This window comes from Nipponia nippon, unplaced genomic scaffold (genome assembly GCF_047370975.1).
Source record: "Nipponia nippon isolate SJK-2023a ecotype South Korea unplaced genomic scaffold, ASM4737097v1 scaffold_24, whole genome shotgun sequence".
Taxonomy (NCBI): domain Eukaryota; kingdom Metazoa; phylum Chordata; class Aves; order Pelecaniformes; family Threskiornithidae; genus Nipponia; species Nipponia nippon.
Genome location: NW_028262341.1, coordinates 8,280,251 through 8,307,663, shown reverse-complemented (window position 1 = coordinate 8,307,663; position 27,413 = coordinate 8,280,251). Strand labels below are relative to the sequence as shown.

Here is a 27,413-nt window from a genome sequence, read left to right as displayed (position 1 = left end):
TGTTGAGACAAAATGTTTTGTGCCTCATTTCTGTCAGCTTCCAGCCATCTCTTTTATATCTTGTTATTCTGAAGTTAACTCACTAATATTTCTGCTGCAGCAGAGCTCCTGCTATGGACCAGCAGCCTGCTGTCCTGTGCACTGTCCCAGCATAACAGACAATGTCCCCGATGCGCAGAACTTACTGTCTGAGCAGAAGACACGAGAGAGGAGCTCAGGACATAGAAATCTTGCAAGCTGACCAGAAGACACAGTGTGAAAGGTGGCTATAATAATTCTGTTTCCTTGCTGAAGTACAATTGAAATACAAAGAGTTGATATTCTTCGTGACTTCTTGTAGATGCAGACATATTTTCTGTTTCATGTTGTGTTTGGTTCACTTGCAGCCCGCAGTTCTTTCCAGTGTTTGAATGAGTAATGAAAATGGTATGTGGCTACCGGCTTTCTGTATCTTGGAAGGCACAATGTTTAAGTGGCAAATTATCTGGTTTGATAGAGGAATCGCAGGCTGGCAGGTTCAGTTTGGGGTCTGTAAGCTGACCTAGCCTTTGCATCTTCAAAAGAAGGAACATTTTTAGGTGCAATTAAAGTCACAATGAATTAACCAGATCTGAGCCAAACCCTTCTAATGCTGTAGTTCTTCAGTTCAGTAGGACTAAAAACATCCTATCAACAGCAGAGGGTACACGTACAAGGAGCAGGCTGGGTGAGTTACCATTTTTGTATTGTTGAACTAAAGCTTTTAAATGGAAGATCCAGGAGGAGCCACTCACTTTACTAATTTCTGGAACGACATATGTTCACGGAGCTCCAGGACTAGTAGACATCAGGACACTGGACCAGTTTTATCAGAGACAAGTTTGAGTTTATGACCTTGGTTTAGAGACTGCTTCTGCTAGTGCAAACAGCAGTGTGCAGCAGCGTGCACTGGCCACTCAGTTTCTTGCTTCATTACTGCTCTCTGTAGAATTTCTGTGGCTGTATTAATTTGAGAGGGAATCTGTCACAGAGAGGGAATACACAAGCTCTCTGCCTCCACAGGGCAGCCAGGAGTTGGCTGTAAAGTTCACTGTCATGCCCTGAAGTGTTTGGCCCACTGAGGCTGAAGGCTGTGTACTTGTCCCTGAAATGATGGTCAATGGAAGAAGCGCGTCTAGTTTGGATCCATGTATGGGTGCGTGTTACTGTTCAGAGATGCCAGACTAAAACAGAGAAGGGCTTTCCTGTCACTAGGTACGGCAGCTTTCTCTTGTTAAGAAAACAGATCACTGGATCCAGAAACCATGAAAAAGTAATACAGAGGTTACTGGATCATTCTCTGCCGTGAGAAGCTAATGCACTATGACCATCAACATGGACTAACCAAAAGCACCACGCAGGGGAGACTGGATGGGCAGGAAGAATCATAGTAAGTGTTACAGATGTTAACATCCTCTGTTAAAGCACATGGTCTTCCCAAGCTGCCAGTGGATCTCTTTATTACAAAAGAGTTGTGAATTGGTGTTGGTAAGTCTGAACAGTGTCTGGAATATTTTCTTGATCTTTTATCGTTCTGTTTTCCTGTGATTTCTGTCACTTTCAGGTAGATGGAAGATTTGGAGACTAACTTAATCCAGACACGCAAAGCATGTAGAATAGAGCAAATGGTAGCAAAATGGCTTCATCGCTCTCGGGATGGTGCATCCAGGTAAACGTGTTTTTTTGTGAAAGGAATATCAGTTGATCACCTTTGATCAGAGAGAGCACAAGCTTGTTCCCAACAAACAGGGGCAGTCACAGGTTGCAGATCTTACTCATTGCATCAGTTGTTCTTGGGAAATATGCATACAGTAGTCCCTAGAAAAAAACAATGATGTTAAGCATTCCCCTTGGTTTCCAGGGACAGATGTTCCTGCTTTCACCCATCCTGGTTTTGTGAGCCACATTTGCAGAAATACAATACTGCTCAATACGAGAAGTACTTTTCTTGAAGATGGGGTTGTACTTCTCTTTGTGTCTTGCCATTGGCCCATGTTTTTAGGGCAAGACTGGGTTGCATTTACAAGGGATCCTGGCCCACAGCTGTTTTACTTTCCTACGGTCTGAGAATCAAAATTAAGCTGGACTGGATCCTGGCAGAAGCGGAGAGCTGTAAATTCTCTTGCTGCCTTGCTGGGTAAAGGTGTTGCTGTGATCTGTGGAGGTCAGGGCTTGGTGTGGGGCACACCTGGAGTTCTCCCTCCATGTGACCACTGGGCTGGGGTGGCTGAAAGAGTGGTGGTTACAACCAGCTGGTGCCACTGGTCTGATGTCTTCAGCTTTCTGTGGAGCCTGAGGGATCACTGCTGGCCTGTACGGTGCAGAGCCACCCATGGGTACCCAGCGAAGTGCTGGCCTCTCTGTGTATTGGTGCAGCCCATTGAAAGTGGGGGTGTGTGTATGTATGTGGAGCTATGCACCTTTGATAAAGAGATTCTATGATCTTCTGACTGTGTCTTCATTAATCACCGGCTTCTTGTCTCACAGGGGCAGAGTGTCTGTGACAGACAGCACCAGTGATGACAGTGGCCAGCCTGCCAGCCGTGTCAAACTTACTGTCACAGTATACAAAGATGTGGTCCTCCATCACTACGGCTTTGAGATTTGTCCAAACCTTCCTCTTACGATTGCATCTGTCACTGCAGGTAAGCACCATTTCCTTCTCCCTACAATCACACGTGTGAGAAGCCTGAACTGTCCCAGATGGCCTTAGTGATAAACTCCTGCCAGGTATTTATGAGTTTCTCAGGTACCTCTGGTTGGCATGCGATCCTTGAATACTGAGCGCAAAAGCCTGTGTGCCTGTGGTGTGCAGAGTGCTTGAACATCTTACCTGATTCTGATGGCATGGAACAAATTTAAGCCAATGGCAGCTTCACTGCTAATCCTTCGCCTGCACTCGGACACAGCTGACCTTCAGGGATGTGAAGAGCTGCTTCAAAGCAAAGTTGTTTCTGGTGTTTTATCTGAAATGCGAAGGGAGAATTTAATCTAATCTTGGAGTTCTTATTCTGCAGTGGCCCCGGTGATCTGTTGTAGAAAATGCTCTCTGTGCTTACAGCCCTGTAACATCGGGAGGATCACTGCTAGTTACAGGCAGCCCAGGCGAAATTCTGCTTAAGGCAAGCAGATCAACTCTTCCAGTTATAAAAGGGAGGGATGTAACTCTGCTTTTAAGGTGGCTTGGGGGTTTTGAAGTAAAAACTGTGAATCTGTTTTTTATTTACCTTTTATTTTTTTAACGGGTGCACAAAAATGTCTGCTTTTTACCTGTCAGTGTGAGTGTAACAGGCAGAGAAAGACTATGCCCAAGCTGGGCAGGTAGGTGCTGTGGGGAGGGTGGCTGGAGGGCTGGCCTGGGCTTTGCCTCTGGCTGCCCCTGTGGGCTGTGGCATCCCCCATCTGCCTGGGGGAACGGCCTGTCCAAGTGCTCGTACTTGTGGGATGTTTAGCATAAAGGCACTACAGTATGGTGGCTGTCCTTTCACAGTGCTTTTGAGTGAAATTTCCTCTTTATGCCCCTTCCCATGTGAAATGTGGCTAAATTAGCTGAGAGTCTTGGGGTCTAAGAAGTGGGGAAGAAGGTTTTCTGTTATGCTTTTCTTTTTTCCTACTCAGAAAGAATCAATATTTTATTAAAACTGAGGCACAAAGAAACCTGTCCTTTTACGTCCTGTCTTTTGCTGTGGGAGGCCACAGCCAAAAGCCCTGTGTTTAATTCCAAATGATGGTCTTTGTGTTTTGCCTTTCATGTATGCTGCCTGCTGCCGGAGTCTCCCTGAGGGACAGGTGGCAGGTGCTAGGTGGGTTAGTGGGCAAACAAATTCAATAGTGAGCCTCAGCCAGCAGGCTGGCCATGGTGGAGCTGGGGACGCTCCTCCTTCTCAGACCAGAGGTCCGCCTGCTCCTTAGCCCCTTGGATCCTGTGGCTGGTGGTCTCCTGGAAGAAAAGCTCAGAAACCATCTTTTGCTCTTGTTGTGGGTCCTCCCAGCAGACAGTGTGGTTAAGGAGACCTCCTCCGTATTCTCCCAAGTGGCAGAGGGGAGTCACTCTGCTGGGAATCCAGCCCACATCTCCCAGGGACTGCTGCAGCACCTTGGTCTGGATGGTGGCATGCAGGAGCGCCGAGCCCTGGCCTGTGTGCTGTATGTGGTCAGCTGCTGGGATGTAACCAGTAGGGTCAGCCCAGGGTGCAGACCCCGCAGGGAGGGAGCACTGTGCTGCGGCAGCTGCCCAGGCCCCAAGAGGTCTCTGTAGGTCCATGGCTTGCAGACGGGCAATGGGCAAGGCAGTGCTGCTACCCCCCAGTCCTCCTGTGGTTTCTGGAGAGCCTGTGAGCCCTCCTGCTGCACCCTGGGCAGGCGGTGTCTGAGGACTGTGTGGTGAGCTGTGACAAGGGAAAAGACATGCACAAGAGTGATTTTCTCTGGTGCAGGGGCAGCTCGTGGGGCCAGAGGACAGCCTGGGCAAGGTGGCATGGAGACGGGCAGTGGTACACCAGCTGGCATCAGGGCTCAACGTCCTTTGGCCCCTTCTTATTTTGCCATCCAGAGGCAGTTGCTGAGGCAAGTGGGTGCCGGGTGGGAAGAGGAGCTTGCAGTGAGCATCCCAGGTGGGAGGAGGTCTGCCGGTGCTGCACCGTCATGACTAACAGTATGCCGGTTGCCCGCAGGGAGCACCGCCGAAGGGAAGCTGCAGCCGGGTGACCAGCTGCTCCTGATAAACTCTACCACAGTGGACGACGTGTCTGTCGAACGAGCGGCTGAACTCATCAGGTGTGGTCCCGCATGGCCCATGAGGACGAGGTGGCAGAGGGCTGAGAGGAGAGGTGTGGGGACTGGGTCTCACCAAGGGTTGCTAAGGTGCATGGCTGTGTGGGGCCGGCTCCCCTCATGGAGGAGGACCTCGCTGCCTCCTGGGGTGCTGTGCTCGGTGGGTGCCTGCCCCACAGGGATGAGTCCGCCCTGCGGCTGAAGGGCACAGCAGCCCAGGAGAGAGGGGTTCCCCCACTTTCTTGTACAGTGGTGATGCTTGGTGGGCTGCGCCCTGCCTGGCTGAGAGCCTTCCCTCGCAGTGGGGCGGAGGGTCCAAAAGTCTGGCTGGTGTCGTCTGCCGCGACATTGGGGAGGAAGGCGCAGGCAGCTGCTGACCCTGGCTGACTGCATGTCTCTGTTACAGGGAAGCCGGTGACGAGCTCCTCTTAACCGTCCTGCGCTGCACGTCGGTAAATGGCCTTTCTTCAGCACTCTCAGCACTCCCAGCAGCCCTGCCCCAGATGGCCACAGCCGCCAGTGTGGCTGGCAGGGAAGGTGGGGCGACTGGGCTGGCACACAGGACGCAAGGGCCCGACTGAAGCTATGAGGGAGCTGCGAGGGTCCTCTGCTTTCACCCACGCCCTTTCAGGAGGTTTTGGGGGGAGTCAGTGGTAACTTCACAGCTCCCCTGGGTGCAGGGCCAGGGCGGCTTGCAGAGCCTGTCACACAGGGAGGCTCGCTGAGCAGTTTGAGCCCATGCTGCCTGGAGCTGGAGGCTCCATCAGGCGCTGTGAGGGCCCAGCGGGCTCCGCAAGGGCCAGGAGGCTGCAACGACTGGGATGGAGGCAGGTCTCCTCAGCAAGCTGTGGCCAGCCCACCACGAACAGCCTGGAGCACTCCCCACGTGCTGGGGCTGTCTGGGCCATGGGGACCCCCCGGACACGAAAGGCAGGTGCCGAGGCTGCAGGCCCAGCATCCGTCCTATGTGCTCCTTGGAAGCTCTTCAGGTTTTCCTTTCTGAGTGCTGGAAAAATTTATCCCTTTTTCTCCAGGCTCCATCTGGTTAAAGGCTGGGACCTGGGTGTGGATCATACTTTCGGAATAGAAGCAAAGTTTTAGTATGGAACTTCTGTGCTGATTGCCCATTCCTGTAGCATAAAATTCCCCAGAAGGCATGTACTGCTGACATGATGTGTTTATCCACGTGGATTTCAATGCGTGTAAAAGCTGAGCTGCAAAGCAAGGACAAAATTGGGTTTGTGTGCTTTTTGGCTTCTTGTGATGTATGAAAGTGGCCTGAGGGGGATTTCCCCCCTGCCCCACCCCGGAAAGCATTTTGGGAGTGTTTTTTGTTTGTTTGGAGTTTTTTTTATTTTGATTTATTCTGAGAAACAAGAATGATGATTCCTTCAGAAGAGTTACTGGAGCTCTCAGGCTTAAGGTCCTGAAATTTCTTGGCCATTCAGTAAAGGTACATTAAAGAGAAAATCTCTTAAATACATTATTCCTGCCCAAAGTTTCCCAGGTGCTGGCATTCAATGGATGTGCACAAAGCCAAAGTAACCAGAAAAACTTTAAGCAAACCCACTGCACAGTGGCTTCCCTCTTTTGTTAACCCGATCTCCCTTGCCGAGTACATTGGCTGTCAGTCTTCCCAGTGCTTGAGCTGGCTCTGGAGATAAAGAGAAAAACAAGCGTTAGTTATGCGAGACCTGAATGCCTGCCAAAAGGGGGAAAATGCAATGGCTTTTCAGAGAGAAAAGGATTTGGAAAATCCTTCACAGGATTTGGAACACCCTTCACAGGCCTTCATGCATTGTCGAGAAGCAAATGGGGCACGAACCCATTTTTGTTTTTTCCTTTGCAGGTCACTTTAAGGACACCTCCAAATACAGCCAAGGCTGATCTTGGGTTTGGGGTTGGCTCTTGCCCCACTCTGAAGGCAGCTGTGCTTAGAGCTGAGAGGTAACGCCTCCCATCGACGGATACCAGACCCTCTGCCGGGGCTGCTCTGGCCACACTAGAAGGGATGTGGGAGGCCTTGGCCCTCCTCTGGGCAGCGGCGGGGCGTGATGCTCCGTACAGCCCGGCAGACTCTGGAAGGGCTTGCTGGCCAAGCACAGCGACTCCTGCCTGCCTCCCTTCCTCCGTCCTTGCCAAATGGCCTTGGGGCCGGATGGGGCTGCGGCAGGGTGGGAGGCACCTGCGCCTCTGGCAAGAATGTAGGAATTGCTCTACCTCAAAGTTGTCTGGGAGGATACTGAGGGATACTGCCTCTGTTCTTAGGGAATATTGTTCTTCACAAGAGCAGGACATTTCGGCACAAGAGCTCAGTGGTTCCTAGGCTCGTGTGGTGTCTTGTGAGCTCGGTAGGCCCCTGTCACGGTGAAAGCATGGTTATGTGACAACAGTGCAATGAAGTCAAGTTGCCTTTTTAGCCCTGGGCAGTTTTCTTAAACATTTGCAATATGAGAGTATGCTCTAGAAACCCCAGCTGAGCTGGGAAGTGCTGCATACACGGCTGTGTTCTTGTGATACACTGATGGGGGTTTTGTCTGTCGCTGCAAGGCACTCCGCATGTGTAGGTTTATGGTACAGTGTAGCCCCACTGCAAGCCAGCTGTTGGTAGATTAACAGTCGTTCTGCAGGATCCTGGCTTCATTGCAGGAGCTGGGGAGATGCCTAAACACAGTAACTGGGTAACACGCAGTGAAATTAGGAGTGTGTACAGCATGTGTTGCACACGTGTGCACTTGTTGGACAGCTGGGTTTGGGTTCAGAAGGCAGCAACCGCCCAGATAGGTCGAAAAGGCATGTGGCAAGCCTGGACGCTGAGAAACTCCTAACAACACCTGTTCCTGTAAGTGCGAGGCAGTGTGGTGTGAGCAGCTCCAGCACAGGCTGTGATCGCACCCCTGCCTGTACTGTGGGCCTCTGCCTCCTGTACGTAACTGCAACAGACTGAGCTGCTAACCGAGTGCTGTTGTTTTTTCAGGGCGGGCCTAAGTCGTCGTTTCTTACTGCAGAGAAGAGGGCAAGGCTAAAAACAAACCCCGTGAAAGTACGGTTTGCAGAGGAAGTGCTGGTGAATGGACACACACAGGTCAGCGGGGCATGGCTGCAGCCGGGCGCCGTGGGCGCTACATGCTGGGAAGAAATGGGTCACTCCTGCAGACAGATGCTGGGCTGGGTTAACGTGGCCAGGACCTACAGAGTGGCTGCACCCTCACTGTGCTAGTCTGCCCTGGATATGCATCCAGGCATCTGGTCCGAACTTGTTTCCTAGGATCACTGGTGATCAGGGGGAAGCACTGGCATCTCCAGAGGGTTTTATCTTTGATTTGCCTACTTAGACTAATGGAAAATACCTGCATGTACTACATTTGTTCTTTTACCATCAGGTAAACTTTAAACCAGCATTACAGAGCTGTGGGATGTAGTAGTCATCTATTGAGGTGCTAATCTCTCTGTAGTAAACCTAGACTAAAGTTTGGGCATGACAGATCCTAACCCTAAAGATGAGAGGTGAATCCTATTGTACATGCCAGGTGTATTTGCTGCCAAAGTAGCTGGGGTATCTCTTCCTGGCCTTCAGCAGTGTTCAGGTAGCATTGTGTTCAGAGAATTTGGTACTGGTGACTTTGCTGTTAAATTTGACATACGTTCTCCAGCTGATAGGGTGACAGCTTGTTGTGTTTCATATCCTTGCAGAGGGTTTCCACAGAGCACTCACAGCTCCCTTCATAATAGACCGTCTGTAAACTGAGCCAATCTGTTCTTAGGTGAAACAAGATCACGGCTCACTGGAGGAAAGCCGCAAATTTATCACAGGGTTCCTAGCACTGATAACAAATGAGCTGGGTAGATACGGGTCTGCCTGTAGTAGAAAAGAACAAGCAGTGAGAACAATTCTAGCTTCCCTGAAGTAAGAACAGCTCTTAAATGTTTCTTTTTTCTTTCTGTGTAACTTACTAAGCTCAATGTGGTTGGGATGGACTAGGGTCAGTTGGGAGTCTTTAACTCTGTTGAGTTTACCTTTTTCCCTTTGGAATGAAAAATTTCAGTGGTCAAAATCCCTCACTCCTGTCCCCTGCTCAGTAGTGCTGCTCAGTTGTTCAGGTCTAACCAAACCTTCCTTCTTTGCACTTTGCAGTGATGATGTACCAGGCACTAGGCCCTTTTCTTCTTCTCTTCTAGGCTGTCTCTTGTTTCCCATCTCTGGTGGTAGGGAGCCCTCCTGACCCAGCCCAGGCAGAGCCTTCCCTGTGGCAGGTGCTTCCTCTTCTCCCCCTCCACCAGGGCAGAGGTGCAGCCAGAGGTGCCATGGATGTCACCAGCCTATTAGACAGGCACAGTGTGAATGCTTTGGTAATTGTGCCTGACTCCAGGCATGTTGGGGCCCCTTCTCCTTCTCTGGCCTGCTCTCCAGAGCAGGAGAGGGTCAGGTGTGACTCCTGACACGTTTGCCAGTAAGTCTTTCTAGTCTCTGGGATCTTTTCCTTCCTGCCAAGTTGTTGCCAGATGTGCTGGAGCTGCTGCAAGGCTCACCTCTACTCTACCAAGGGTTGTGTTCACATCCCTCAGATATTAATGACAGGTCTGTCTGGGATCCTGCCTGAGCATTATGCCAGCAGGGCCACCCTTCCTGACATAGACGCCAGGTACTGGACCGCTCATGTGGCTGGGAGACGTGACACACAGGCCACAGAGCTCACAAGGCAGGGAACAGGGAAGAGGAGGATGTGCTCTGTAAGTGGTCCCAGGCAGAGACGACTGAGAGGCCTTGGGCAAGGCTGGTCGTGGGGTACAGCCAAACCTGAAAATGCCAGTCTCTGCTTTTTCTTATAGCTGGGGATTCAGGCTAGTATCTGCTTGGGAGCTGCCATAGGGCTGTTTCAGCCAGAGGTTAGGCACTGGTGTTGCAGCACATGGAGGTCTCAGATCTGTGCCATTCACTTACCGATTGCGAGGTAGGTCTTGAGAAGTCCAAAGAAGGCACTCCCAGAGGGAACGCTGTACTCTGCGCTTCCTACAAAGCCTGTATCAATATTCTGCTGAGCTAAGTTAATCATACCTTTGCAAGTGCAGAGGAGGGATGCAATCAATATATAGTTTGCCATTCATTTGATGAGAACATAAAGGTAAGAGAACTTCGTTCGGGTGTTGGGGTCCCATTGGTCTTAGCTTCCCTTTTCACCACTTGGATATGGACCCTGTTTTGAACAGTAAAATACTGGCACAAAGGAAGAGTAAATAAATTTGTTGCATATTTATGACTTCTTTCTGGAAAAGCACTATTCACCGTAGAGAGCAGCTACTCTGCTTGAGTGTTTTAGAACTGCTCTCCTTTCAGCGGACTGATGTATTAAGACAGCCAAAATGGGTATTATGGCCCTGAAAAACTGCAAAGCCTCCTGTTTCAGTAAATATACTACTCTTGTCATCTTAATGGAGCATTGCTAAATGATCTTTGTGGCAACTGGAAGGAAACCAGAGGCTGCCTTCTGCAGCTGAAACCTGAAACTCCAGTTTGGAAACATAAATTGTTAATAAGTCTCAATGCTATCCAGCCTCCATTTTCTGTTGCAAACTTATTATGTATTTCCATATAACTGAATGATATGCAAAAGACAGGTCCCTTAGGATCCACAGGTCAGCATCAGTCAGTGTATTATTAGCAGCTGTGTGCCTAGCTGTGACATGGAGTACATCAACCTTGCACCAGGCAAAACAGGACAGATACAGCTGCTTAAGCCATAGCAGAAGCTTTCACGATTAATTCATAGTGGTCTATTAGAGCCTGCAAAAAAGGAGAGAAATCCCATCTGAGTGTTCTGGCCAGCTAATTGGATCTGACCAGGAGGGTGGTAATGCTTAATTTGTATATGAATTTCTATATAGATTTCAAGTTCTGCTTTGTGCTGGCTGTACAGGGCCCCATTCATATGATAACCTGCAGGTGTGGGAGCTACCAGAGAAAATGTGCAGTTGGTGTCAGCCAGCATCACTTTTCTGAAATTGATGGAGGACCCAAAGCCTGTCAAAGATGTGGTGTGTTGTGCTACGTAGCACGAAGGAGTTTGAGCCTGCACTCAGGAATAGTGGCAGTGTTCACTCTTTTTTCTTAGTGATGACTGTAGGCAGCTTGAACCCCACAAAACGTAACAAGGGAAGGAACAAGGAACAAGATTCAGAAGTTCTTTATGTTTGTTCTGGTAGTACTTCCAGGGTATATGGGCTGTCTATCAAGAGGGACCAAGATTGTGACATTTATAAGGTGTTGCACAGCAAATGAAACATAGGAAAGATCCTCTTAGAAATGCCATTCTCAACCTTGAGACTGTCATGACAAGTAGATAAACTCTTTAAGATTGGAGGAATGTGCTGGTCTGAGAACATAAGAAAGATACACTGAATGGGAAGTCCAAGGGTGGAGGAGTAAACCTTCTCAGCACTGAACAACAAGAAGAATAGGGCTGAAAGCAAGAAGGAAGCTGCAGATGAGCTCTACTAAAGGACTAAGGTGGAAGGCTGAAAGGTGCAACTCTAGACAGCCCCAGAAGGACAGAGGCCAACTTCCCAGACCCTTCTCAGAGCATCCAGTGGAGGTGTTTTTGCTATGGGAGTCATTGCCTTGTCTAATGCATTTGAGACCTATCTCAAGAAACTCTGGTGACATCATCTCCTGTTTGGGGAGCCCCAGAGTCACAAATATTAGGGGAATGCTCAATAAAAAGTACCACTGCATGTTTAGCAGAATCCTACAGCCTTCCTGTGGTCTGCAAGATCTATTCATAGTAGCATGGAGGGTTTGGGTAGCTCTTGAGTTGAAGTCATGGCTGCTGCCAGTGGGAAAGTGGCAGTGTAGGGGTTAGTGCTGTCTGGTGCCCAGTAATGGGAAGATGTCTTTTCTGGGAGACATCGCTGCTTTTCTGGTAATGAGCAGGGAGGGTGGCTCTCAGCTTTCACTATATGCCATGTGGGAACTGAACAGTGAGCATGTCTGGGCTATGTGCAGCTATTGCACTGGCTGAAGTTTTATGGTAAAGGCATTTGTTATGCTCTCTTTCCCTTGTTTCATGCCAGAAGCATAATCAAAGAATAAAGCTTGGTGCCACAGAAGAAGATGCAAAAGCAGAGAAAGATTTTCATTTATACTAGGATGTGCTGTGTCAGGCGGAGCAGCCTGATGCCCTGAGGCCTAATGTCCAAGGATTAGTGCTGTTGCTTTTGTTCTGCAGGGGAATTCTCTTCTTTGTATGCCCAATGTTCTCAAGGTATACTTGGAAAATGGACAGACGAAGGCTTTCAGGTTTGAGACGAGCACTACTGTGAAGGTAATGATGCTTGGTTGTGTGTCTTTGTTCCCACCACCTGAATTCAATCCAGTAGCAAAGGTGCATGCAGTGGAACTTGCAATCTCTTGGTTCTTTTGGCCAGCTAGTGGGAAAAGGATTGCTGGCTGATGCTGAGCATGCTGGATTTTCCATGCCCTTCCTGCAGAGGAAGCATTGCTTTGGTTCACCTGTGTTTTCTTCTCAGCAGCCAGTTTTCACAGAACTTGCAGGAACTTGGCTATGAGACCACTACAGCTTTGTAAAGTATGATTGAAGTTGGGCAAGAGGATGGGTTGATGGGGGACTGGCAAATCAGTAGCTGTCCACACAAACGTTGCTTTCCTTGGAAACCACATGGCAGAATACAGAGGAGGTTGTTTAATATAGCAGTGACAATGTGCATCCCTGAGAGGGAGAACAAGTCTCCTGGCTTGGGACCTGGAAAGTGGAGTCCAGGTTTGGGTATCATGTGAACTCAGCAAGTGCAATTGTGCCAGTTGTTACTTAAAGTGCCTGTCCGCGTTCCAGTCTCATGTCTGCACTGGTGGAAACATTTCCCTGGGGAGACATGAAAACTGATTAACCCCATGAGGTGGAAAAGCAGTACCATCTCCCTAGGATCACTTGTGCTTGGAGGCATTATAGACAAGTTACCATCGTTCTCTTCAAAATACAAGGTGCTGCTCTCCAGAGCCATTAATCTAGCACTTCCCATAATTGCCGTGTTTAGCTTGATCTTTAGAGTTGCTCGGTGTTTATGTTGGAGTTAATAAGATTTGCCTGTGCACAGTGATGGGAGGCCGTAACTTCTTCAAAGGATATATGATGTCCTGCAGCAGTGCAGTTGCTGTGGAAAAGATGCATGATGGACAGACATTCTGGAGTTATTAGGCTGAAAGAATGTTAAGAGGAAAAGCAAGGAGATTTTATTATTAAAACTTTCCTCAAAAAGAAGGAGTTTATTGTCTAGTTCATCCAAACTTCACAAAACTGTTGTGGTCTCTCATGCAAGTAAGTCTCTGCAAGTCTTGTGACTTGCAGGGCAGAGGAAAATAAAAGAATGAAATAAAGCAAGGAACTGGAACAAATTTTTCCCGACTGGAGTTGAGTGCAGCCCTCACCAGCTTCCTCACAGAAACACCCAAATGGGTAAAATGCTTCCTAAGTTAGGTGTTTTCAAAAGTTCCTCTGCTGTTTGAGAGATCCTTGCTTAAAACTGAGATGAGTCAAACATTTATGCTTACCTCAAGAGGTTGGAGTGAGTCAAAGGAGTTCTCTTTCAGTTTGTACTCAGTCAAGCCTTATGTAATGTTTTCTGTTTCGCAAAAATAAACGCAGTTATTTCCATGACATTTGGCATTCCAACAGAATTCTCCATACAACTGAAACACCAGTTTCAGTCAAATTTGGTAAGATTTTTACAATTATGCTCTCAAATTCTTGTTTATTGGTGGGGAGAAGTGTTTTTTTGCCAGTTCTTTGTAGTTTCTTCAAAAAGTGTCGTAGAGTTCTAGGAATCTAGAATAGTTAACAGGAAACATTTGGATCAAGGGTGACAGAAAGTGCCCAACATCACCAAACGAAAAACTGAGAGGCCAAAACTTTCAGCATGAAACAGCCCAGGACATGCAACTCTAGGAAATGGATTTGATGCCTATTACACCTTGAAGTTTGCATCTTACTGCACTCTTACCACAGCAAGCTGCAGTTTCCCTACGTTGTCCTCCAGACCTACTGAAATGTGTTGTCCTCCCTTTATCTGTGCTTCTTGTGCTTCCCCTGCAGTTCCCTTGACTCCCTTCCTTACCAGCTGGCTGGCATCGGTGGACATGGGTGGCCCTGACCACTGTCCTGCTGACTGCCTGGCTGGCATATTCGTTCGTTGCTCAGACATCCAGCTGGGATAGCACAGCAGCTAACTGCCAAGCTTGTGCTTGGTGTCCCAAAGAGGTTGCTATCTCCCGTACCTCCACTTCTGATGAAATTGCAGGCTTTCTCTAACCTTGAGACCTCTGTCATTTGTCGAGGTCAATGTGTTCAGAAGATGTCAGTGAAGAGGGAAAGGCAGCATATCGTATAGGCACTGGTTTCCTGTGAAACACCACTAAAAATTTCGCCCGGTGTTGCAGCACCAAGCATGTTCTTGGCTGCAGAGAATTTTGTGTCTGGCCACTGCCATTGCAGTGCTGTCCCACACAGCTGCCAGCATGTAGAATCATCCACATTCATGCAGTGTGCTGGCAGTGCTCAGCAAGTGTGTCTAAATTCTGTTTGACCATCTATGTGCCTTCCCTTCCCAGGACATTGTTCTCACCTTGAAGGAGAAGCTCTCCATCCAGAGCATTGCGCACTTTGCCCTCGCTCTGGAGGAGCAGTACAACGTGGCAAAGATCCACCTGCTGCATGAGGAGGAGCTCATCGAGCAGGTGAGGAGAGACCCTCGCATGCCCCTGCAGCCATGCTGGAGGGGGGCACCAGCACCAATCAACTGTGGCCAGCGAGGTGCAAAGAGAGCTCAGCTCTGCAGGTGTCACAAGAGGGAGTGAGCTTGGCCCCATCTCCAGAGGTGCTGTCATCTTCTCTCTGCCTGTTGCATGTGTTACCACTGCATTAACCAGAGCCCCTGGAGAAATGGCACTTTCAGAAGCATCTCACTCTGTTTAGAGAGCCCACAGAGCAAAACCCATGGGCTGGTATTGCTTGGACCGTGTAGAGCAGTCGGGGATGAGCATGCTTTGTGCCACCTGTCAGATAGGCCCATCTACAGAGGACTATTTGAGACAGTCTTAAAATAGCTGTGTACCCAGCTATTTGCAGTTCCCTAGGTAGTCAGAGAGTTACCCCAGCCGGGTGCCACTTTGATCAAATTCTAAATCAAAAGTTTGTGTTCTGTGAACAAGAGGTTAGCTTTGTTAGTAATTCTGTGGCTCCACTAGTAATTCTGGGCTAATCTAATTTGTGAGAATGTGCCTACGTGGGAGTCTCATCTCCACACTGTTGACTTAGTTGGTTGGTGATCCACTGTGATGCAGAGAAGTTTGATAGCTAACACTGTCCAACCACTGAGCACATGTGCCTGAGAATTTCTGCTTTGTTGCAGTTGGTGAGCCTGTATGGGATTTGCCCAGAATAAAATATGCTAATATATAACCCAGGGGTCTTAACATTGTACTGACATTATAATGATGATGCAAGTGTCTGTTTAGGGCTGCTGTATCTTATGACTGAACTTAAAAGCAGAGAAACTTGCCCCTTCCTCTGTTATTATCATACAGCCTTGAAGCCTCTGTCCTGGTTATACTGCAAGTATATCAATGGATATTTAATGAAGTTTTGCTGTCAAAGGACTTCCAAGCTACCACAGGGAGAAGCAAAAGCCAGAAAAAGAATCAAAGATAAAATTAGCAATGTCTCCTTGTATTTGCTAAGGACGATGGCTAATCTGCAGCCATCCCACTTGCCAGTAGCTTTAAATGATTTCTGTGAGCTCATACAAGCCAGAGGCTTACTATGCATTTATGAAGGGAGGGACTACAGCAATAGTTGTGGCATGATGCTGTTTGTCTGTTGCAGGTGGTCCAAAAAAGAGAATCTCACGACTACCGGTGCCTCTTCAGAGTTTGCTTTGTCCCAAAGGATCCCTTAGACCTCCTGCAGGAAGACCCAATTGCCTTTGAATATCTCTACTTGCAGGTGAAATTGAGGCATTCCACGCTTCAGGATCTCTTCTCACCCAATTCTCATTTCTGCTTTAAAACAAAGCATGCTTCAGGCCAGTTCAGTTATAGGAATGTGAAATGCAGAGCACTTAAGAACAGAGCATTTGGATTCAGTGTGCCTTAAAGTCTTGAATCAACTTAATATGCTTGGCTTTTTAACAGAAGGAGATTTAAATGAGCTGGGTGGCTCCCTTTATTTGATGCATGGTAGTTACATCAGAGGTCTTATCCTGACTTCTTGAGCTCCCATCATCATGCTAACTCAGCTCTGTTTGTTCCAGAGCTGCAGCGATGTGCTTCAGGAAAGATTTGCTGTGGAAATGAAGTGCAGTGTGGCATTACGTCTGGCTGCCCTGCACATACAGGAGAGGATCTATGCTTGTGCTCAGCCACAGAAAGTATCCTTGAAATACATTGAGTAAGTTCCCAGATTTCTGTGTTATGTTGTGACTAAGCCTGGCAAAAGAAGGAGCCAACTAAAAGTGGCATCAGCTCTTATGTTTGCCCAGTGTTTAGCTCTGCATGGAAGACTGTCTCTGATCCAAACAGACTGCAGTCTCTTACTGTGCCAGACATTTTAGGGCAAGGTGGCTTCATGAGCTTCAGTGTCTTTAACCTGCTGAGCTGCTTGAGTAATATGGACAGTATAACATCTGAGCATGTCCCTAAGCAGAGGTTGGTTCTGATCTGTAGCTAGAGCAGGGACATGAAATTGCAAATCTCTCACATAGTTATGGTTACCCAGGCTGCTCCTGCCAGTATACTAAGATTTGCATGCTGTAGTTAAGAGAGAGGATAATCTCCAACTTTGCACAGCCAGTACTTTACATCTCTTCGTCCACCAGAACTGTATCAGAAATATCTAATTTCAGTATAAGTGCTAGGTTCTGTGAAGTAATGGGATTTGGAAAAAAATACTGAAAAATGCTTTCACAAGCAGCAGATGTACTGTGCTGCATGTCAGTGCTGTTAGACCACACTTGCCCTAAAGAACAACCCTGCTTTAAGAATTCGTGATGGGCCAGTCATTAAGTAACAGACATTTGTGTGGTAACTGCACCATTGAGCCTCTGCCAGTAATCACCACTGATTACTTGCATACAGCCAGACATACCCAACCATGCGCAGTTAGTGGAGACTGAGAAGCAACTACAGACAACTGCAGCATTCTTAGTTCCTGAATATTTAATGCTTGGGATGAGTAAACTCTTCAGCAGAACAGATGGCCCGCATTTTTGGGTCTAGGAAACTGGAGGTGTTAAAATGTAATAACCTTGTAACCAAAGTAAAGTGAATGTAAAGACAGAATCTTCAGCCTCTGGGTGGCAAGGACAGAGCGGGACCATTATGCTGACTAAGCTTGTAGATTGTCTCTTGTATAACCATGTAAAAAACAGGCATTCTGCATGAAAGCATGTGTTCCTCCAACCCCATCTCCTGACCCAGTAGCAGATGCATGTAGAAGTGAATTCGAGTGAGGCAGTCACGTTGCATGAGCTGTCCGGACATGTTACAGCACCCTAAGGCTCGGTGCATCCTGGACTGGCCTGGTGCCTTTGCCCTTCTCTGCCTCTGGCCAGCTGCCCTTCTGCACATTCCTGTGTTGCTGGGGGACAGCGCAGCTGGGACCCCCTCTGCTCCCTTCCCATTTTTCTGGCAGGAGGGACTGGGGAATCGAAAACTTCATCTCACCAACTTTGCTCCGAAACATGAGAGGGAAGGATATCAAGAAGGCCATCACCTACCACATGAAGCGGAACCAGGTGCTGCTGGACCCTCGGCAGAAGGTAGTGTGTGTCCCCGGGGCTGAAGGTGCCTCCCAGGATGGCGGCAGCATCTGTCAGGGCCGAAGAGGCAATGTCTTTCCTCCATGGGTCGCCTCTCTATGGGACCACTTGGGGCTTTTCTCCTCTCTTTTCCTCTTGTAACTTCCTCTGCTGCGCACGCACTCTCATTTCCCTGCGTAGTGTGTTCTGTTGCAGTTTGCTTGTGGGTTGCCAGCTGGCACATGTGGTAATGTGGCATGGTCCTGTACAGATCTATTGCCTATCCAGACCAAACTAGATGTGTTGGTCAAATACGAAGTCCTGTATGAAGAGAACATCTTGTAGCCTACAGGCTGCCTGTCAAACCTTATTTGTCTGTCATGTTTCTAAACAGTATTTCTTCTCTTGCAAAACGAAGCATATGCTCGCAGCAGTCCAAGTGCGCCTGAGCTACCTGCAAATACTGGGAGACCTGAAGATGTACAACGGGAAGATCTTTAATGCCACCCTGATGGTACGAGTGCTGTTTATTTATGTAATTGGGTTTTGGCATACTGTCTTATTGCCTTGCTTTGTGCATCTCTTACGGCAGTGTACTTGGAGAATAACTGCAAAGACAAGGCACAAGAAGCAGTTTTAACCCTTTTTCTTCCCCAGTGGGTAAGATCATGTCTTAACCAAAGCAAACTTTGTCTAAAGAAGAAATGTTTAAATATTTTTTTAAATTGATTGTTGATGTGAGACTAGCAACCTCTTACTGAGTCTCCTTCCCTGTCTTTGCTTTGATGCTCGTAGAAAATGTAAATTAGTTCTGGTGATGCTGTTTCAGCCAGCTCCAGTCATACTGCTTTTCCCTATGCTGGGACATCATGACAAATATTGGTAAGGGACTCCACTAGGGTAACTCAGCATAGTTCCATGGAAGCGAATAACATACCAGTCTACACAATAATTATGCATATTTTTCTAATTGAAAGTTTTGACTCTTGCTCTTCAGACAAGCTCTGTCTAGATTTTGTATGTCGTAAAGTACTTAAGAGATTTGGGGGGGGTTCAAAAACTCTGGAAAAGACACTGGCCACACTTAAACCTTACTGTAAAAAAGAACAGTGCTCTTTTCAGAAGAGGCTTCTTGGGTTTTTTTTTGCCCGTCCCCACTTGGATCTGTACTGGACTGTGGACCACAAGCTGTTTTGTACAGAGAGCTGAGCAGTGTAGGTAGGTCTGTACCAGAAGAGGGCCTTACTGATGGGTTGCAGTAATGCCTAGACTTGTGTGCAAACTGAAATATTTCTGCCAAATTATATGGGCGTTAATTCATTTTTTTAAGTGTCTGATCCCAACAGAAACTGTTGACATTTCTTCCAAAACCACAAATGCCTTCTTGAAGTTTCTAGCCAGCTCCAGTAGGTCTTGCTAGGTCCATCTGGCACAGCCTGCCAGGTGACACTTCTGATGATAGCAACCTGATGCTGACCACCTCTTTGGATCTGCTAAATGGCTGGTGCATCTCTGGGGCCATCTGCCTTGGGGGCACAGGGAAACTGGCGGTCCCCAAGCCAGAGAAGAGAATGGCCGGGAGCAGGTGACCTGACAGCCTGTAAGGAATGAGGGGCTCCCTTTGCAGCTGGTTACAGCCCAGTTGTAGAGTCTAGTGTTAAAAGATACCACACGAGATTGGGTGGCTGAGGAGTCCCTGCCCAGCACAGGTGAATGGGTTCCTGCTCAGATTTTGGCTACAGATTTAACCTCTTCCTCTACAGCTACAAGACAGAGAATCATACGTTGCCTTGTTGGTGGGTGCCAAGTACGGGGTGAGCCAGATTGTCAATAATAAGCTCAACATCATAACAAGTCTGGCAGAGTTTGCGAACATCAGCAGGGTGGAGCTTACAGAGGAGTCTGAAAAAGTGAGCATGGTGAAAATCTACTTGCAGGATCTGAAGGTAAGCAGTGCTTTCATGATGGCCAGCATATGGCCATGTCAGGGCCAGAGAACAAGGGGGGAAGTCATTCACACCATCTATTCTTTTCAAAATCTGACATTTAGCTGATGGTGTCATCAGTACAAAAGGCTTAGAACAGACTCAGAAGGGAAAGCTTGTAGGAAGAATACAAAATGACTGAAGAAAAGTGATTCTTCCTACTGTCCTCCATCAGTGAGACATATCAAAGAAACAAAATGCGAGAAAAACAGCTTCTCTTCTTTCTCTGTGCCTCATGCAAAAACAGAGTGCTCTGCAATGATGGTGGTACAGGAGAGAGGGAATGTCTTTGCAGTGTGCAGCATATTCCTGCAGGTTGTGGTACAAGCAATATTTGTCTATGCTAACATTTTTTACTGTTTTCTTACCCCCCTCTGCCTCCCAAAAAAGCTGCTGACTCTGCTGCTGGAATCAAACAGTGCAAAAGATCTTGTCTGCCTCATCATTGGCTATTACAGACTGTTCGTGGATGCAAATGTCTCCATATTTACCTGGGGAGAGAAAAAACAGCAACTGCACCGTGTCTCGGCTGAAGAAGGTTTAAAAAAAGACCAGCCATTTTTTTGCCAAAGGATGGGGAGAAAGTGGGTGGATCCTCCAGCATTAGAGGTGTTATTCCCTCCTGGGAATAGCATCATGCTAGAACAGTAGCCCAGGGGTGTGCAGTGGCATCTGCAAATTATTAAGACTGTCAGCCTTGGTGCAGGCAGTCCCACCTTTCCATCAACCCCAGACATGTCGGGCAGGGGAAGAGCAGCAGTAATTGTCACCTTTTCCCAAGAAGTGAAGGCTGTGAGTGCCTGTTGTCGAAATGGCAAACTTGTCACTGAGCTCTTTTACCAACCTCCTGAACAACTTCCCCTCTGCTGGCATACCTTGGCCAGGAGAGAGAGGATCTGTTTGCCATGCTGTCCTGTCCCTTGTCAGGATAACTCCAGCCTCATAGGAGTTGCAGACTGAGGCTTTAGGCAGCGAGTTAGCTGGCTGCTGTTCTGCAGCTCCCTCTGGTACTGCTCTGCAGTAAAACCAGGCAAAGCAGGCAGGAGGGACCAAGCCTCCACTGTCAGGTTATGGTCCTGCAGGTCAGATTGCATCTTCACCTTGTTTGCTGATGAGCAAATGAGGGCATAGCTCTCTGGGCTTTGAGTCCCTGCTGCGCAGACAAGTTCATAACCCTTGTCTGGCTCTTCCTCCTTGCCACCGCAAAGGACAGGCTGATAGATGTGTTTAAATCCCAGGGTACGAATCTCGAACCTGCAGTGACTCTGAAGACTCCTGGGAACTGGATTCCTCCTCAGAGCATTGCTTGGACACTCCTATAGCATACAGCAGCGCCTATCCTGTGTGCAACGAGGAGGAGCTGGGAGAGCTCCACAGCTTGGAGAAGGACAGCACAAAGCCCCAAGCTGGAGGGAGTGACCAATGTGATGGGGGTGACAATGCAACAGACAGCACATCCGAGGCTTCAGATTCAGCCAACACCGAGAGCCGAGGGTTTAAGACAAGTGGCTCCAGTGACTCTATGGATGCACTGGAGGAAGATGAGTTAGAAGCTTGCTCTTCCTCTAGGCCAGAGTTCTTCCACTTCTACACACCAACAGTGCAGGAGATGAGCAGCTCAGACAAGAGCTTTTTCCCCATTCGTGCTGCAGGAGGCTCCAGCAAGGCAGAAAACAGAGACTACTTCTGTTTCTTGCAGGTACCACAGGCAGAGGAGCCTGTGTGTGAAGACAGCCCCTCTGAGCAGAGAGGGGAGGACACTGGTGCGTCGGTGCTGGAGACCAAGCTGTCTGAGGGAAACACCATGGGCTATTACAGCCTGTGCTACAGCGTATCCCCTGCAGGCAGTGTGGAGAGGAGCAACATCGGTCACAGCCCTCAAAGAGGTCCTCGGAAAGATGGGTCTGCCCAGGAAGAGGCACCATGTGGAGCAGAGCGGATAGCAGAGGCAAGCGACCTCATTTTGGAACCGCCCCCAGGCTTTGGTGACACCAGCTCTGAGGAGGAGTTCTATGATGCTGCAGACAGGCTCAGCCCTCCGGATGCCCTGGCAGGTAAACCCTCACCCACTCGCTGCAGGTCACCTTCCTTCCACCCCCTGGGCTAGGGTGTTGCCTGTTCCCCCGTGTCAGTCTTCCTGGAGGGATCATCTTTCAGCTTTTCATAGTTATCCCAAGATTTTTGAAGGACCTTTGAACACGCGTTCTTCATAAGCCACTCTTCAGCAGAAATACAGTGGATGTGCACACAGGGGTCAGAGCTGCAACTTTGCAGGGAGATTTGTCATCACATCCAAGCACTGGATCCCAGAACAAGTCAGTTTTCAAATGAGTTTGGCATTCTGGAAAGTCCCCAGGTTTCTGAAGGAATTCCAGAATACTGATGTATGGCTCTGCCTGATCCTGAAGCCAGCATGCTGCATGAGTAAGTTCTGTGCATCCTTCTACATAGGCTGAACCTTCAGTGATGACAAGAGTGATGAAACAGAACACAGGAAAGATGTGTGTTCTTGCACTGACAGGGAGCTTTATGGCAAATATTCCCACTGTTAGGCAGTACCTTCACTCTGCTATCTTCCTTCAAGCTGAGGAGAGCTAAAAGCTGGAAAACATTATTGTTCCATGCACCCCCAAGATCAAAAATAATTTTGGGGTCAGGGGCATGTTATGGAGTTGGGTCAAGGAGTCCTGTGGCTGAGCAGCTCCCTGGTAGTTGTATTTTTTAAGAAAGGAGAGGATTCTTCTTTCTGAAATAACCAGCTCTTTCAATGTTAACTGAACTTCTTAAGAATTTGTTTTGTGTAGTTAGAACAATTTTGGCTTTTGCGTTCATGCACGGTAACAATACCATGTTCAGGCATAAAACGGTAATTCTGGAAATTTTTATCATCTAACTATCCAGGCTGGAAATTTCTGATAATGTTTCTATTCAATGTTAATAAATCTACAGCTGTAGGCAGTGCTCTCTGTAGCTGCTGCCAATATCACCAAATTTAACTTGAGAATTACAGCTCTACCTTCAGTCAGATCAAGTGACTCCAGTAAACAAGGGGAGAGACTATCCAGCACCCTTCATCACTACTCCTGGACTTCAGTCTTTGTAGCCACAGGCCCAGACTCTATTTTTCTTGACATAGCTGATTCCAAGTAGGTGCTTGATCATAACATAAGAGACAGTCTCCTTTGGCACTTGGGAGCCAGGCTTTGCTGCCAAACATTTATGTCTGCAATTGCAGGACCTGTGTTAAGAGTTTTTTGCATAGATGCATGGATATTCTGCTGCCTGGGGCTATTTCCTGACTTGTATGTTTTTTTCTTGCCAGCAGGCTACAATATGACACGCCGGGAGGGTAGAGACAACTCCTCCGGGATCCTAAAGAAACCAAGGTGTTACAGCTTGGGGGAAAACCAGATGACAAGGCAGACAGCAAGGGAGAAACACAGAAAGGAGAAGGAGCTGACATACGCCAAGAACCTGAGGAAGAGGAGATCTTTCCTGAAAACCGATTACACCTCGCAGGTCACTTTCCCCTTGGCTTTGCCAGGCTCTCTGCAGAGCTGCTCCTCTTGGCCACCACCACCACCACTCCTTGCTCAGCCCCTCGCTCCACCCTCCCCAGAGGACATCGAGAAGGATGCAGAGCTGGGACTTCCTGCTGCCAGCCTGGCCCAGAGAGACACTGCTAGCACAAACCCCTCCTCTGACCTGATGGAAATGGAGCCTGACACCATGGAAACAAAATCAGTGACTGACTTGGTGGTTTCTTCCTTTGCAGCTGTTCGCCTGCAGGGTGACCAGCACTGGGAGGAGAGTGCAGGCATTGCCATACCTGTGGACGGTGGCCTCCAGCCTGCAAGTGCTGTACATCCACCTTTCCTGTCCCTGGAGGAAGCTGTGCCCCTTCCTGGGGGACAAAGCAGAGCTGCCCGGGCAAGGTCTTCCACAAAGACAAATACTGGGTGGCCGAGTGAGGAGACCTGTGTGGCCACCAGAGGCTGGCTGGCCCACGTGGCACTGGAGGAGGTGGGTGAGGCGATGACAGCCCAGAACAAGGCTGGCGATGCACCCCCATTCCTGGGCCAAGAGGTGACCTGCCCTGCTAATGAACACACACTGCCGCCATCAGCTCATGGCCCCAGCGTGGCCTCTCCCCATGAGGTGGCCCAGGAACTGCTCCCCACTGCTGGGAGGCAAGGAGCATGTGAGGAGCCTGTCCCAACTCCCTGTGAAGAAAGAAAAGCTAATTGTGACAGCTGTGCTGAAAACAGCAGTGACAGTGCCTTGTCACAGGCAAAAAGCAGACAAGCGATAAACAAGGAGGCCTTACGGAAAGTGCACAATAAAAATCACATAGGTTTTCCAGATGCAACCCAGCTCTTAATGGATTGCAGCAGCACTTCAGGAGTTTTAACTCGCCTCTTCTGGCTCTCATTTGGGGTGAGGACAGACCTCACATCACCCAGCCCATCTCAGGAAAGGGTAGATATCCCACTAGAACTATCCCAGCAGACCAGTGGGTGCCTGGGGGCTGATGCCGTCAGAAGGGAGATGCAAACGTCCCCAGCTGGACCACCCTTTGAGAAAGAGTTGGTAAGCAGCCAGGGGCTGGATGCAGGAGAGCCCAGGAGAGAGGCAGGAAATGTGGCTCACGAACAGCCACGGCCTGTTCAGACTCCCCTTCCCACAGAACAGGCTACTGAGGTGAGGAAGGACTCTCCTCTGACTTCATCTGTAGGGCTTTCCGTCTCCTCAAACCGAATTCCCTTGGGTTCACTGGGGAAAAGAGCAGGAGACCACAGGGATTCAAAACACTCCTTCCTCTGCTTTAACCACAAGAAGGATGAGCAGACCCCTTCTGACCCCATCATGACCAGGTCCTTGGATTTTTCCGCAATTAAGAAAACATCACCACCACAGCTTGGGATGGACAAGTGCAGCTGTCGGCTGTCCTATATCAGCTGCTTCCACAGGCCTGATGACAGCGGGGAACATGAAACCACCATCCCCATGTGCAGCATGTTTCTGGGGCCCCTCACCACCCCACCATCCAGCAGCCGCAGTCTTCCTGGGACCCCTGTGGGCAGTTACCCAGTCTCCATTGCTAGGGATGTGGCAGGGCAGGACCCTCATGTCCAAGCCCTCAGCCAGCTGAAGGACCAAGCATGGATGAGCCCTGCAGATTTCCCTTGCTTCCTAGCCTACACCACAGAGCTTCAGGAGGTTGTGGGGAAGCTTTCTGGGAACCAAGCAACCCATCTGCAAAATCAATGTGCAGAGCAGGGCGCTGAGAGCAAGGGTGCCCTTGGCTTAGCTTCCTGCAACCTGCTGTCCAGTTGCCAGGAGCTACTGAAAACAGAGCAGCCCCTCAAAGAGCTGCAGGTTGCGCTGAGGGTGACATTTGACCACCTGGTTCAGTTGGCAGTGGCCTGCTTCCAGGTGACGCACTGCCAGCTGTGCAGGCAGAGGCAGCAGGAGCTCGGGGCCGCGCTCGTGGACGTGGTGGGCACCTACCACCAGCTCGTGCAGGCTGTTCACCAGCAGCTTTGCAGGCAAGGCTGCCCGGATCTGGGTGCCAAGCTCCTTGCCCGCCAACACACAGCCCTTACAGCTGCCATGTTTTGTCTCCTGCAGCAGTTCAGGGTACCCCCGTTGTTGTGACGGGGTTTTTTGGTGGCACATGGGCGCACTGGGTGGGGAAGAGCCCAGCCATGTTCCCTCTGTCCACTACCAGGCTCTCCCGACAGGATGTTTAGCCCCACAGCTTGAGAATGGTCACGGAAAGATGTGTCCGTCCGTGTCAGCTTAGCTCCACCAAGAGCCTCCCTGTCCAGGGGGTGGTCATGGGGCAGGGGATACCACCCGCCAGCCTAGCTTTGTGCAATTCTGCGTACACAATCCGTATGCAATATGCAAATTTGTAGAGTACTTCAGTGGCTTATGTATCTTGCCTGGGGCTTGTCCCTCACCTCCCAAAGGCCTTGCAGGTGGCCAGTCTCAAGGTGTTGTCTTAGCTGCCTTCTGTCACCTGTGGAGAAAGACAGGATCCTTTTGTCTTGCCTTTCCTCTCGCTCCTTACTCTCCAGGCAGACTGTGGAGTGACGTCAACTCCCACCCTGGCCTGGCATGAACGAACCCAAGCTGCTTTGTCCACCTTCTGTGGCTGAGTGTGTCTGGACTTGTAATGGAAATCTCTTTGGGAACAAAGCTACGCTCTATTTAACTGCTTTTCCTTGCGAGGGCTGAAGAGAGGGTTGTCCCAGGCAAGGGAGACACCACCATATCCTGCTCTTCTGATGCGCTTTCTGTGTGTCAGCCAGCACTTGTTTCCGTTTGCTGATGCTTGAGAAAGTCCCTGATTAACCCCCCATGCTAGTTATGGATCCGCGTCTTCCAGAAGGAACGAGTAAGCCCCGAGACTGAAATGCCATCTTTACAACTGTGGAGATGACCCATTACACTGGCCTCCCTAGGCGAGGGCAAGCCCCTTTTCCCAACCTTGTCAGTAGCTCCTTCTTCCGTCATGTGCTATATATCCATAGCTACGTATAATGTGTTTGCCCTTAAAGGTCATCTAGCTGTGCATCCCTAGTGAATTCACTCTAGCGCTGGAGGCATGACCTCGGTGCCCCCTGATGAAGAGGCCAGAGGCAGGTCCACGATTGCTGCTGTCAAACTTACGGGCTTGTTTGGGAGCGCTGGCTGTCTCCGAGGGATGCCTGCAGCAGGTCAGTTGCTGCAGCTGAGCGTGCTCAAGATGGAAGGGTTGCATCGGGCAGCAGAGGAGCATGGGCGGGCCACGAGAGGTGGCCAGCTCTGCCCATGCACACCGCATCTCCCCAAGCACCAGGGCAGCATGGGGACAGGATTGTCCTGTGGCTCTGTACATCTGAGGGAGGCCACCCTCGCTTTTTGCTCATTCTTTAATGCTTCTGGAGGGAGTAAAGGGCAAGTCCTTCAGCTGAACCCTGGTGCGGAAGAGGATGGAAGCTGGGGCAGAAGGGAGTGCTGCAGCACTCGTAAGAGACCTCCCTAACCAAGCAGACTAACAGCCAGGCAAGCAAACACCCATAGGAATTCGGCAACCTTCAGCAGCCCTACACCAAATCCCCTACAGCTGCTACTCTCACAGTGTGCCTACAGGCAGCAAGCGAGCTAGCCAAGGGCAGTCTGCTTTCCTGGTTGTGCAGGGACAGGGTGGCCAAAGGACCTTCAGCCCCTGGGGACGGCAGCACTGCCAGGTGGTTTGGGTTGGCGTATGCTGCTGCCTAGCAAACTCCGGGGCTCAATTAGAAAGTTGAAGTCTCTTACGCTGATGCACAAGTGCAGACCTCTGACGACACACCAACAGCTGATGAGCGGGAGGACACGAAGAGTAAGAACTGGAAGAGCCCATGGGACAAGAGCCCAGAGGGCACAGCTAAGCAACAGCCACCGGCAAACACACATTCAGCCTGTGTGGGGAGCAAAACCCTGTGTCCACCAACAGCTGCTGCAGCAGCAGACCCTACTGACACTGTCTCATGGGCACCCAGTTCCAGGTGGTGTAAAAGGCCCTCGATGTGAAGGAAAAATGAAAACACGTAAGCGTATGAGATAGTAATTTACCTCAGAAGACCTTCAAGTCCTTCAGTGGGTGGTAAAGGCATAGTCATTGACTGTGAGGGGGTTTTTGGGTTTGGTTTTTTTGTTTGGTTTTTTTTGTTGTTTTTTAGCAACAATGGCTGAGGTAACATACCGGCTTAGATGCATCAAAAATGCTTTCTGCTGTGGCTATGAAATACGTCACTGCTCTCTGTGCAGCGCACAATCAAATCCCAGGTACCTTTCCAGGAG

At 49.2% G+C, this 27,413-nt stretch overlaps 1 protein-coding gene across 1 annotated transcript; it reads left to right on the top strand.

Annotated features, from left to right (window-relative positions):
• The first annotated feature begins 1,454 nt into the window (after positions 1–1,454).
• FRMPD1 (FERM and PDZ domain containing 1) lies at positions 1,455–27,360 on the top strand. The gene is made up of 15 exons (XM_009464923.2): positions 1,455–1,687; positions 2,506–2,663; positions 4,692–4,794; positions 5,198–5,243; positions 7,769–7,876; positions 12,015–12,110; positions 14,411–14,536; positions 15,684–15,803; positions 16,111–16,247; positions 17,490–17,616; positions 18,014–18,109; positions 19,359–19,541; positions 19,971–20,118; positions 20,819–21,634; positions 22,903–27,360. The coding sequence occupies exons 1-15, from the start codon at positions 1,587–1,589 to the stop codon at positions 25,236–25,238; spliced, it is 4,701 nt and encodes a 1,566-aa protein (XP_009463198.1). The 5' UTR covers positions 1,455–1,586; the 3' UTR covers positions 25,239–27,360.
• The last annotated feature ends 53 nt before the right edge of the window (positions 27,361–27,413 follow it).

Coding starts and splice junctions, on each gene's coding strand:
- FRMPD1 (XM_009464923.2), top strand. CDS start 1,587: ATGGAAGATTTGGAGACTAACTTAATCCAGACACGCAAAGCATGTAGA. Junction 14,537..15,683: donor AGGAGGAGCTCATCGAGCAG/GTGAGGAGAGAC, acceptor TGTCTGTTGCAG/GTGGTCCAAAAAAGAGAATC. Junction 20,119..20,818: donor CCGTGTCTCGGCTGAAGAAG/GTTTAAAAAAAG, acceptor TTTAAATCCCAG/GGTACGAATCTCGAACCTGC.